Here is a 13244-nt window from a genome sequence, read left to right as displayed (position 1 = left end):
TGGCTCCCCTCAGAACCACTTTGGACGCAGCAGCCAGAATGGTCACAGGAGTAAAGAAATTTGAAAACCTCTCGCCTGCGCTAAGAGAACTAAAATGGTTCCCAATAGAAATGCGTGCGAACTTCAGAACTGTCGGTCTCGCGCACAAAGCCCTACACACCGGAAAACCCGCCTACCTGGCCGCGAAACTCAAAAAAGCAGTCCAGACACGGAGCCTCAGGAGTAGCAACACTCTACTCCTCATTCCTCCGAGAACTCAGAAACAAAAAACCGCATCTCGTTCCTTTTCGGGAAATGCTCCAAAAATCTGGAACTCCATCCCAGTCCATATCAAGACCACCCCCTCCTTTGTAAATTTCAAAGACAACTCAAAGACCTCTTCCTCAACCGATCCCTTCCGATTGGATAGCCGCTGCTCAAACACAACTACTGCACTACGCAGCACTCCGCCACCTGAGCATCAAGACTTTTTTACCTCACCCCCCATCCTATCTGTACCGGGACCTCCCCCCCCAGTAACGGGTCCTCACTCAAATCAATTTAGTTATGACTCCCATACAATGCGTTTTTATGCCAAGAATGTGATATTATATTCTCAGACTCTTGATTCGCCATGACTCAACTGTACCATATTGTTTTTCTTTGACTGATTTCACCACTATTTTTGTTGTAAAGCGCTCCGGTACCCTCGGGTCTGGCTAGCGCTATATAAAACTCCTAAATAGATAAATAAAACCCAAGCTAAGAACCCTTGCATTACTGGTGAATGTTAAACCCCTTTTTCTACCTTCCCCATCTTTTGCATAGCTACACTAAGTAAGAATATTGAAAAGATGAGGCCATAAGGGTGCTAGTAAACACACTGTTTCAGAACTACGGGTGCATACATTCTTACCCAAGCCCCTCCCTCATTGCCGCTTCCCACCTAGAGCAGGAGTAAGTATTCAGCACACTACGCTACAGCTTTGTGCTGTGGGGTTGATTCTGATCTCCCCATTAATAAAAAGGAAACCAGCATTGTCCCTTTTGTAATGCGATTACCGAGCTGTTGGCTATGCCAGTATTGGTCTGTAAAGCATTTCTTTAAAGTAGAAGAAAAACAAACACAGATCTTGCGGTATCTCAATACTGTACAATTTATTAATTGTTTTACAATTTTAAAGTTGCTGTAGATTGCTTTTCAATAATGTTGCACTCTGTAAACTAAATAGAATTAAAAAAGAATGAAAAAGGAAGTGTCAGAATGTAAAGGGAAAATCTTCCAAAGGCCTAATTTACTCACCACAGGAGTCAGCTGTTCCCTCCTCTGCAATGTCTTGGGAGCAGATAACCGGGCCTCCAGGAGAGGTGTCATTATTAGTACAACTTCTGCCTCCAACACCAGCTGAGTTAGTTGGTGGCTTATCACTGAGTGCTTTTGTGCGAAGGCTGTGCTTTGTGGGATGCAGAAGTATACAAAAATATCCTCGGTCTTCTTTTAAGCCATCCTCCAGCAAAAATTCTCTGTCGCTTTTTTTTTTACAGCGAGACTTAGAGGGGTACGCTGCAACACAGAGCAGGGTTGGTGTTTAAGGTATGAAGCAGCACCAGAGGGAGTCCTCTAACAAACACATGCACTCTCTGAGTGCTGAATGAGAGAGAAAAACGTAATAGCCTAAATGTGAGCAATGAAAGGATACGGGTCAGCCAAACTAAATTACCGTAAGAGGCTTTTCTCCAGCGGATGGAAAAATGCAAGAAGAGGAAGATAAACCATCTAATATGAAGCAAGGATGAGAATGACAAAGCCAACCAATGGCAAACAATGAGTGGGCTGTAAGCCCACTGAAAGCTTACAATAGATCTTTTGCAACCAGACAGCTTGCACTTTCTGGCTGCTTCGACCTAAAAGGGGAGACAACTGGGTTAGGGCTAAATTGCCCAAAAGCATCTGGGCTCTAAGATTTAAGCCGAGGTCTGTGTGGTATGCCCGCCTCATGGGTCACACCACAGACTTACCCTGCCTACAACATGCCGAGCCTACCTACAATATCACATTTCCTACCTAACCTATCAACCACACTTAACCAACCATATCTATGTACCATAGCTACTTACCATGCCTCCCTGTTTTACTTAACAAACCATTACTGTCTAACCTATTAACCTAATTTCCACACGTATCACACTTTCCCTTCCTTTTTTTTTGTTTAAACATTTTTTTATTATTTTCGTACCAACAACCAATACAATTCCCTCAGGTGCCCCAGCACCCCACCGGAGAGTGTTACATACAACAGTTCGACTATTTATGCATAGGAAAAGTTACCCTTCCCGCTTGGGCTCCCCCCTCCCACTCGCAACCCATGTCAGTGTGCCCCCGCCTTCCTGTCCTCCCCCTGATGCGGCCCCCCCCCCTCCTACTGTGACTCGTGTAGAGGTGCTCAGACCCACCCATGGCAGCTTAGGCTTTCCCCCAGGGTCAGCCGTGTCGAGCGTGTCCACCCACCATCATGGCCCCCTTCCTACTCCCCACTGATCGCTTCCTCCTGTCCGTCAGGTATGCTCCCTTCTCCTCTATTGTCCGACCCCAGCCCCTGAAGTTCAACCACCAATGCCTCCCATACACGGGCCGATGCCAAGGCCTTTTCATCGTTCCTCCTATGTGCTAACTGCAAACGAAGTGTGCCCTCCGCACCTGCCCATTTCACAAAAGCCGTCCTCCACCTCAGAAAGCTAGGCCCCGCCCTCGACTTCCAATGCATGGTTAGCTCCCTCTTAGCCATAATCAACCCTAAGTCATAGAACTTGCTAGTAGCCTTCGTTCGGCGGGTGTGGGGGAACCAAAGCAACAGGCAGGCCCCCATCTCCGAAGCAATTGTGCGATCTGTCACGTGGTTCAGGCAGTCGATGACGTCGTCCCAGTAACCACCCAACGCCACGCAGGACCAAAACATATGCCGGAAGTCTGCCCCCTCTCCCCCACAGCGCGGGTACTGAGCATGCGTACCCCCAAAATATTGCAATATCTTAACTGGCGTCAGGTAAGCCCTGCGCAGTGTGATAAACTGAACTAGCTGAAACCGGGCGTTACGCGTTCCCTTCCAAGCCCGCCGCACCAGCGTTGGCCATGTCGACTCGGGGATGGGCTTCCCAAGGTCCCCTTCCCATTTATCCTTCAACGTGTCTAAGGGCGGCAGGCGCTCCATCGACAGCCTCCGATAGAGGCAGGTAATAGCCTTGGACGTCCCCACGGCCATAACCACGTATTGGCAGCCCGCGGCAACCGGCGGCTCCGAGAGCCCCACATTCCATTGCTTCTGGAGGCCCGCTACAAGGGCCGCGTGAAGTAAATAGTCTCCCCGTGGGAGCCCATAAGAGTCCTGCAGGTCTTGGAAGGGCAAAAGCACCCCCTCCCTAAATAAGTTGCCCACCATTTGTATGCCGAGATCCTCCCAGGCGGCTAGTCCCGACCAATCGCCCCCATGCGGGAGCGCCGTGCACATTCCCAGGGCAATCTCCGGGGCATAAGGGTGGACTATGGCGGCCCTCTTCTGACACCGGTTCCAGCACAGCCGGAGGGTGCGTTCCTCCAGAGTGAGCTGGGCGAGGTCCATCCGCTGTTGGAGGACTATGAAAGCAAGCACATGGCAAGGGATCAACCTGCCCTGTGGGACCCGTGCTCACTACGCCACTGGAGTCAAGCTATCCTGGCTGATGACGGCTGATAGCCAGAAACCGGTCCTAGGATGCTTGATTCCGGTCCAGGGAAGACATGGCTTGGCAGTTCGGGCTGGACTGTTCCCATGAGGCACAGGGTCAAGACTGATTTGCATATGGCCATGTCTAAACTGGGGTGGTGTAGTGGGCAAAAGAACGATGGATTTAACCCAGATCTCTTGACTGGGGGAGAATGTCTGCATTGTCAGCATTCCGTCCATCAATTGTTTGTTGTAACGCTTTTCGCCCTAAGTGGGATGGGTATTCCCAGACGTGGGACCCGTGCTCACTACGCCACTGGAGTCAAGCTATCCTGGCTGATGACGGCTGATAGCCAGAAACCGGTCCTAGGATGCTTGATTCCGGTCCAGGGAAGACATGGCTTGGCAGTTCGGGCTGGACTGTTCCCATGAGGCACAGGGTCAAGACTGATTTGCATATGGCCATGTCTAAACTGGGGTGGTGTAGTGGGCAAAAGAACGATGGATTTAACCCAGATCTCTTGACTGGGGGAGAATGTCTGCATTGTCAGCATTCCGTCCATCAATTGTTTGTTGTAACGCGCTGCGGGCCCTCTGGGCCTCTATATTCCCTTGCCACCGCCTGTGTGAGCAATTGTAGCTGTGCTGCCAGGTAATACCACTCGAAGTCCGGGGCCGCCAGGCCCCCCTCCGCTCTTGGCCTCCGTAATGTGGTCAAAGCCACCCGCCGCCTACCCGAGCCCCATATGAAGCCCGTGGACATCGCACGAAGCCGCTCAAAAAACGATGCCGGTATCCATATGGGCAATGTACGAAAAAAGTACAGGAGGCGCGGCAGCGCCACCATCTTCAGCAGCGCTACTCGCCCAGCACTTGACAGTGGGAGCGTGCTCCAGAAGCCCATGCTGCCACTCAAGCCCCGGATTGCTCTGCCAATGTTCCCTTCCAGCAAATCCGGCTGGGTGTGATAGATATTAACCCCCAAATAACGCAGACAGCGGTCCTCCTAACGTATCACTCCCAGCGCATGGGGGGCCTGTCCATTAGGCAACAACGGGAACAAGCATGTCTTGCCACAATTTACTTCGAGCCCCGACAGGCGACCAAAGATATCCAGCAAGGCAGTCGCTCCGTGTAGTGCGCCATCCGCATCTGCCAAGAACAACAGCAGATCATCCGCATAAAGGGATATATAGTGGGCCTCCCCCCGTAGCCATAACCCAGCATAGGAACGCCCCAGTCGGGCATGAGCCGCCAATGGCTCAATGGCCAAGGCGAACCGCAATGGGGACAGCGAACAGCCCTGCCCCGTCCCTCGTCGCACCCGGTAGGCCGCTGAGATGGTAACCCCCGTCTTCACGTGGGCTGTGGCAGCCTTATATAGCAAGGTGGTCCAGCGTACAAAGCCGTCCCCTAGGCCAAATGCCTGCAACACTCTAAATAAATATGGCCACTCTACACTGTCAAAGGCCTTTTCGATGTCGACCGAAAGCGTTAGGGCCTCTGGGTATTCTTCTCGATCCACCTCCATTACCCGTAGTAGACGTCGAACGGAGGTTGCTGTGCTACGTCGGGGAATAAAGCCCGCTTGATCTGGGTGTATCAGGGCAGTCATGTGGGTCAACAGGCGCGAGGCTAATATTTTACTCAGGATTTTGTAGTCCACCGTCAACATGGAGAGCGGGCGATATGCCACCCGGGTACTAGCATCTCCTCCGGCTTTCAGCAAGGGCACTACAATCGCCTCTCGGGCGGAGGTGGGCAGGCGCCCCACTCTCCAGGCTTCACTGTAAAGGGCCTGCAGCTGCGGGGCCAGCAACTCCATATACGCCGCATAAAACTCAACGGGCAGCCCGTCCGTACCCGGGGTCTTTCTACGCGCCATTTGCTTAATCGCGGCGCGGATCTCGCCCAATGATATCGCGGCCCCCAAATCTTTCCCCAGCTCCGGGTCCAATCTGGGTAGCCGAGCCGCCAATAAAAAGTCGTCCAATTCTCCGGGTACAACCTGCATCGTGCTATCATACAACCCCTCATAGTAACTGAAGAACTGCCTATTAATTTCTGTCTGGGAGTAGACCGGGGTCCCCCCCGCCACGGCCAGGGAAAGGATTGGGGTGCCTCGAGTTGTTGGAGACGCCAGCCAGGCCAGGAGAGATCCCACCTTATCGCGCTTCGCATGCGCCCGGGTAAGGTAGTCCTTATGATCAAAGCAGCGAAGCCTCTCAACTCGCACTGCCACTCCCTCACGTGCCGTAACAACCGCAGCGAACATGTCCTCCCCTGCCTGATGCGCACGTTCAGCCGTACGCAGTCGGGCCTCCGCTCCCTCTATGTCCTTTAGCAACGTCTTCCGAACCCCAGCGGTGGACGATATGCATGCCCCCCTAACGACCGCCTTGAACGCATCCCATTCCAATGCCCGACTCGACGCTGTTTCCGTGTTAACCGCAAAATACTGCTCTATACAATCGCTGACCTCAGCCCGGAAGACCTGATCCTCCAGTAGCAAGGGGTTTAGACGCCAAGTAGGAATCTCCTGCCGCTGCCTTGTCCATTGTAGCGCCACCAAGCATGGGTTATGGTCTGAAATAGTTCTCGCCAGGTGCTCACTATGCCGCATCAACGCCTGGGCATCCTGCGAACACAATATGCTATCTAACCTGACATGTAGCTCATGGGGGGCCGAATAGAAAGAATAATCCCTGTCTGTTGGATGGTGGGTCCGCTAAGTGTCAACCAACCCCCAGGTGTCCTGCCAGGCCCGTCTACTGTTAGCCACCCTACGGACAACTGACTGAGCAAGGGGCGGGTGGGACCTATCCAAACCAACGTCAGTCACCGAATTAAAGTCCCCTCCCAACACAACCGTTCCCGTCAAATACGACACTAGCTTCCCCGATAGTCTGGAAAAGAAGGCGGTCTGTTCTATGTTAGGTGCATATACACTGCATAACGCCACGTCCCTCCCGTCCTGGCGCCCACACTTTCCCTTTCTACCCTCAAATCTACCCTGCCATGCCCAACCTATGTTACCTACATATTTAACCTATTATACCTAGCATATCCAACCACTATGCCTTCCATACTGAACTACAATAAGTTTATTATATCTACGACAGCTACTTGCCATAACTATCTATGTCCCATACTTGCATATCTGCACTCTGAAACTACACAAATGCATACTTAAATAATACTTATTTTTTTAAAAATGTGTACAATATGCTTTCATTTGACATTAACAGCCTTAAAAATCTGTATATATCTAGAACAGTTTAAATGTATTTCATAACTCAATAAAATATAGCAAGATCTTCTCTTTCAACGGAATTAAAACATACCACATACAGCATAAATAAGAAGCTAAACCTATTGGCATTGTCAAAGATTATTTAATGTTTGTCTCCCTGTTTCCATGTAGGAGATTTATGGATACAACCTGTGTCGTTGGAAGCTGGGTGTGGCTGCAGTAGGGATAGTCTGTACTGGTGGCTTCCTTCTCCTCCTTCTCTACTGGTTGCCTAGGTGGCGTGTTAAAGCAACGTGCATCAGGACTACACTAAAAGACTGTGATGTGGTATTACTAAGGACAACGGTAAGTCCTTATGATGTGCTCATTACATTTATTTAGTATTTTTGTTGAAGAAAATTGAACTGCAGAATGCTAACTGAGTGCTGTATGCGAGTTTGTGTTTGTCGCAGCAGTTCTAAGAGATTTGTGGTAATGTGTGCTGAATTAGTCAGCCTGTATTTGCCTGTTAACAAGAAGGTTCAGGGCTGAATGAAGAATCCTAGTTGTGGGGGGGCTGGTGATTCCCAGTAAAACTTGCTAATAACTTTGAGATTGGTCACAGCTGGAGTTACAAGAATACCGAGAGTTACCTCAGGTGAAACATGATTCATGGCTTACTCTGAGACTTGAGCGATCCATGTAAGTTGCAAGTTCGAGTCTAGACTGGACCTGCATGGGACTTCATTCTTCCAAAAATCGATTAAAAAGTTTAGATGATGTGCATCGAAGTGACCTATGGTTTGTATATAGTGCTGTAATTAAATCAATGTAAACATATTGGGCTAATATTCGACCTTTGTCAATTGTATCAGTGTCTCTATGTGGGGTCTTTCCACACAGCAAACACAAGGAGATAATCGATGGTGCGCTGAAACTATGCCACCCCAGTTCAGACTCAGTCGTATGCAAATCAGTCTTGGCCCTGTTCCTCATAGGAACAGTCCAGCCCGAACTTCCAGGCCAGGTTTTCCCTGGATCTGAAACAAGCTCACTTTGCCACTGGATTCAAGCTAGCCTAGCTGATTAGGGGTGTTACCCCAAAACCACTGCAAAGATGAACACCAACAATCTTCCATCTTACACCAGACTGAACAAGAATTCTAGCACATTCTAGACCCAGTCCTTCAAAAATCTTGAAAGATGTACTATGCACATCGTGTGCAGGAGAAGTACCTAGAATCATACTAAACAATGTCTTGGAATGTAGATCTTTGTCATCCTATTTGAAAACTTCTTGCATTAGATCACTCCTCAGCAATTTCGAACTGTTCATCCAAGCTCACTAAGGAAAATATCTAATGGCCTTTTCCTAGGTAAACTATTTAAAAGATCAGGCTCCCCCCCCCCCCCCCCCCCCCCTCATTCAGCCCTAGCTGTCGACCTCCTTTTCAATTATTTCACACTCTTGTCTTGTTAGGAGAACCATGAACTTACCATGCCTTGGAAGATTACACCGACCCTTTCAGGTCTACCCCATACCAAGCTAAGTTGTCAAGATCCAGGTCGGGTGTAATCATGGGGCAGTTAAACAAATAGTCTTCCCTGGCTCTTAGCCTTGTCCAAATTCTCTTACTGCTCACCCCTCCGATGTTCTACCCCATACCATGTGACCAGAGGCAGCCATATCTTAGATCTTCTTGCAGAAGTGGTAAGTGTATCCATTTTTTAAGTTTTCATTACGGAATGGCACTACAGACACTACACCTTATGGCTCTCGCCTCTTTCCAAAGTGGTGATAATCAACTTTGGCTTCTCAACTGATGATCATTCGCTTTCCTCACTGCTGATCTCTGGGAAGTCCTTTCTAATTGCCTAAGCCTTGCTACCGCTGAAGCAATTTTTTGAAGAAAACGTGAAAACCTTTCTCTTTAACTCTGTAATTTAACTCTGTTCTCGTCTGACCTAGTGCTCTAGCACCTGGATGCCTCTTCAGAGGCAGCTGTACTCTTTAGAAGCTGTTTTGTATTGCATTTGTAACCAACATCTGCGGTTCCCACCTAAGCTTCAATGTCTTGTCTTCCTGACCTCTGACTCTCTTCTGTTAAACATACAATCCAACCATGATCATTCCCATCCACCTTTTGATTGTTTTGTTAGGCTCCTGCCCCTCTATTTGAATCTGGGAACACATTTTATTGTGTATGTTACCTTGACTGGTGGAAATGCCCAAGTTCTTACCACTTCCTTTGAAGACCGATAACTGCCAAGAGATGAAGGGGTCTTGCATTGGACAACGATGTGAGTGACTCCTAGGGTTGTGTCCATTGCAGCTGTCAGTCAGGCTAATTGAAGGTACAATGGGTAGGACAGTGGATTAATTTCCCTTACACTTAGTCTGCCTTCTTCTGTCTCGTCCTTTTTTTGTCTCCAAGATTTCATTAACCCAACTTCCAATTTCTGGGCGAGTGCGAATACTCCTTTAAGATGCCTATGAGTCGATGTCCTTTTCAGCCTGACATCACTTAGTGGCAGTTTCATGAATATATAGGGTCATTTTGCCGAGCTGCAGTGAGTGGTTCTCATCGGCTTCTTTCTTTGTCTAGTATCATACCACTAGTTTTGAATAAGATGGCAAGATGAAAGATCATGTCTCATTTTATGAATTCTGCCTGCCACTTGCATCATAAGCTCACACGCATTAGTCTTTTTGATATATTCTGTCTCCAAATGTGCTGCGAAGGTTGTGCTGCTTCTCTAGATTTCCTTATGTGGCACTGTATGTATGCAGGTAGCTGCTGGACCAGACTGAGCTATGTTGGATTAAACTTGCCTTCTTGGTATAGATATCAGTTATGACCTTGGTTTTGGATGGTAGTAAGGTTGTATGACAACTTAAAAGAAATTAAGAAAACTGCTGTATTTCAGACTTCACCTCTCTAATGAAACCATGGTGTGTTGTTTTGGTCCAGATGTCAATTTTAATTAAGTTGTTTAAAAACTAATAATGAAGTAAACAAAACTAAATCTTCTGGATGACAACTTCATTGAATTTTGAGTTACGTATAGAACATTAATTTCTAATCCTTGGCCATCTTTTCCTTGTTTAGGATGAATTCCAGAGATGGTTTTGTGCAAAGGTCCGTGTTCTTCTATATACAGGAAAAAATCCATTTCAGTGTCTTCACCCAGAAGAACCACAAGAAAGTAAAGTTTCAAACGGCCATGCTGTTCATTTGCCAGAAAGCTTGCTCGAAGAGTGTGAAGATAACTCAAAGAAACAGCCTGACGTTCCACTGCAGGAGGTACTGGCGAAGTTCTCCAAATGGTTCTGAATAGAAGATAAGATAGCTCTTTTCAGGAAATTGTAAACATTTTTTTTGTCTTTACTCAAAATGTATGTGTTAGATGCTTTATCTCAGGGGTCTCCAATCAGTAGTTCAGGAGCTAGTCTTAGCCTGCCAGCTAACTGTAAGTAGCTCATGAAAGGGTAGCCTTGCCCAGTAGGTTATGAGGGGTCTTGGCACTTTGAAAGAGATAGTGCATGTTATTTTCTGACCCTTGGAGCTGCAGCCAGCCAAACCAATGGCAGGTCTGAACACTAAAAGATAAACACATACTTTGACAGTCTGTGAGAGTAGGGCGATCTGCAACATAACCACCTGTGTCCGTTTGCAGTGTAGCAAAGTTACATTGAGATTGGTCATGTTGCAAGCCTGGCTCTTTGAATCGCACTGTGTAAATGAATACTTGACCATGAAATATTGTCAGAAGGAACAAGAGTAGAGTTGCTCAAGTGCGAGGATGGAAGGTGTGGTGATGGTCTGTATTCCTGTAAAATGGGAGCTCAAAATTGGAATAATATTGGTTAATGTCATATTGTAACAGTGATAATATTCATGAGAACTCCTTGTGATTGACCAGAAGTAGCTCCCATCATAGACAAAGTTGGAGATCCCTGCTGTACCTACTTTATATTGTTAAATGCTTTTCAAGAGGCAAAGGAACCATACCGTTGGGTAGCAAAGAGAATTGCGGTGCAATAATGCATATTCCCAGTCTCCAGTAGTGGAGGTGCATCATTCATTCCAGCTACTCTTACTAGGGCCTATTAATGATTCTCCTGCAGCTGCAGAGTCTGCAGTGGGTGCGGTTGTGAAAGTCTAGGGTGGTGTGTCTGCATTCCCTGTCAACTTTTCCTCTACTGTACGCTCCGCTCTTGTCCCTCACCTTCATTACCTTGTGCTGTCCTGCAGCCCTTGCCCTCATCTTCCATCCCTTCCCTTGCAAAGCGCGTGCCAATCTTCCATCCTTACCCAGCTATCCCTGCTCTACGTGTCAGTTCTTCTGCCCCATGCCGGTGCATTGTAGGAGACACATGGAGAGACCTGTACCCTTTAAGTGCTGAGCGTGGCAGGGCTGGAGTTTACTCCTTTCAGTGAAAGGCTTTGGGGTAGTGATGTGCACTGGCAGGCCAGAAACATTAATGGGAAGTGTCGAACCAGAGATCTTGCTTGGCTCCAAGAGCCAGAACACGAGCTGAGCCAGCAAAAATACTCTGTTCGAGGCATATGAGCTGCAGATTACACACTTGTGCATAGATCGCCATCTGGTGTTGGGCCCGGATGTTTGCAGTTTGTTTTTCCTCTTGGAAAGTCTTTGGAAGTCACAAGGTCGGTGACTCCTCCCTTGGTTCGTATTGCGCATGGGCTTCGGCTCCATCCTCAGATTGTTTTTTTCCGCCATCGGGCTCGGATGTAATACTTCGCGCTCCGGTTCCGAACATTCCAGTTTGACGATCGAAGCGGAATCCTCGCTCTCCGCGGTATTGTTAGATACTGATCTCCTCAATCACCTTCTTCGACACACCTTCGATTCCAGTCATCGACGGCGGCCTTCGGGCCTATCCAGGCTCCGGTCCTGGCTGATGGAAAGAACTCCATTCAAGAAGTGCCCTCGATGTGGGTCCAAATTCCCCCACACCGATCTTCATGAGGTGTGCAACCTCTGCTTCTCTCCTGAACACGAGGATCGAGACTGACCCGCCTGCAAGTCTTTTAGATCTCAAAAGACTATTCGAGATCGAAGGGCCAGACGAAAAATGGCGCACTCCTCGACCTCCGTTCCAGTCGATATCTTCGGGGACGACGTCGAAGCTCCGGGACACCAGCACACCGAAGAGGACCTTGTCAGTGCTTCCGAAGCCGACGACTCATTCCTTCTGTAATTCACCCCCCTTCTCACTCTCAGCCTTCTTTTCGCTTTACTCCCTCTTTCTGTCTCTCACTATCTCTCTCTTTAGATACATTTTAAGGCATGTGCAAAGTGAGTGATTGTCTTCTAAAGGGCCCCCTGGTAAAGTAAACGTTCTCCCTCTCTAGCTTACCTCTGTCAATTTCTATATTTGGACCTCTCTCCTTTTCTCTGCCTACTTCCACTTCTGTCGCTCTTTGCCCAGTGTTATCTTAAGTTTGTTTGTGGTCCCCTGAAAGCCATATTGCAACTGCTTTTGTGTGAACCCTGCTACTGAATGATTTTTTTGGCATCATGCAGGCTACAATTCGCACAAAATTGGCTAATGAAATTCAAAGTTGTTACAAACAGGGAGCGCCAAAATATGCCTTGCCGGGTCCCCAAAAATCCTTAAGCGCTACTGCTCTCTTGCCCACTATTTATCTTTCTGCCTTTTTCTCTGCCTTACTCTCTCATCTGTTTTCTTTCTGGTTTCACTTTGTCTCTCTTTGCTCTCTTGTGTTCTTCACCGTTTATATCTCTCTTGATTGTTTTCACTTCTTCATCTGTCACTTTCTTTGGCTCTTGCTCTCTATGCCCCACTACATCTCTTATCCTCTCCATTTATCCTACCTCTGTCTTTATTGCTCTCACTTCTGTCTCCCTTGTACAAACTTGATCATCAGCGCCATTGCATACAGTGCTTTTCTGTCGGCCCCCTCTCAATCTGTCCAGCATATCCCTGTGTATATAAACATTTAATTTGATTGTATGTATGTATGTATCTAGATGTGTATTTCTTGAAATGTATATGTACTTCTGTAAAAAAACAAAAAGCAGTTGACTCTCCAATACACTACCTTCTACCTCTCTCAATATATCTTCTACCTACACTCTCTGACTAATCCCACACCTCATTCTACTACTATGATATCCAAAATAACCCTTTCTAGACTCTTCCCTCCTCTATCCCTCCTTGGATTACCTCAAACCTCATTTTAATACTTAATCCCATATCACTCTCAGAAATTCTTCCGTCGCCTATCCCTCCTTTGACTCATCCCACAGCTCATTTTACTACTATCTCTCTAATCTATTTC

The 13244-nt window shown here is 47.8% G+C and overlaps 1 protein-coding gene across 8 annotated transcripts in view; it reads left to right on the top strand.

Annotated features, from left to right (window-relative positions):
• Positions 1 to 13244, top strand: part of ATP13A3 (ATPase 13A3) — a 478336-nt gene that overhangs the window by 150661 nt on the left and 314431 nt on the right. For all 8 annotated transcript variants that reach the window (XM_085635250.1, XM_085635252.1, XM_085635253.1 and 5 more), the window contains 2 exons: positions 7105 to 7278; positions 10023 to 10217. In XM_085635250.1, the coding sequence (XP_085491376.1) occupies positions 7105 to 7278; positions 10023 to 10217 (369 nt within the window). The remainder of the gene's footprint in view (positions 1 to 7104; positions 7279 to 10022; positions 10218 to 13244) is intronic.

The sequence above is a fragment of the Triturus cristatus genome, chromosome 11 (genome assembly GCF_964204655.1).
Source record: "Triturus cristatus chromosome 11, aTriCri1.1, whole genome shotgun sequence".
In the NCBI taxonomy this organism is placed as follows: domain Eukaryota; kingdom Metazoa; phylum Chordata; class Amphibia; order Caudata; family Salamandridae; genus Triturus; species Triturus cristatus.
This window is presented reverse-complemented; position numbering and strand designations above follow the sequence as displayed.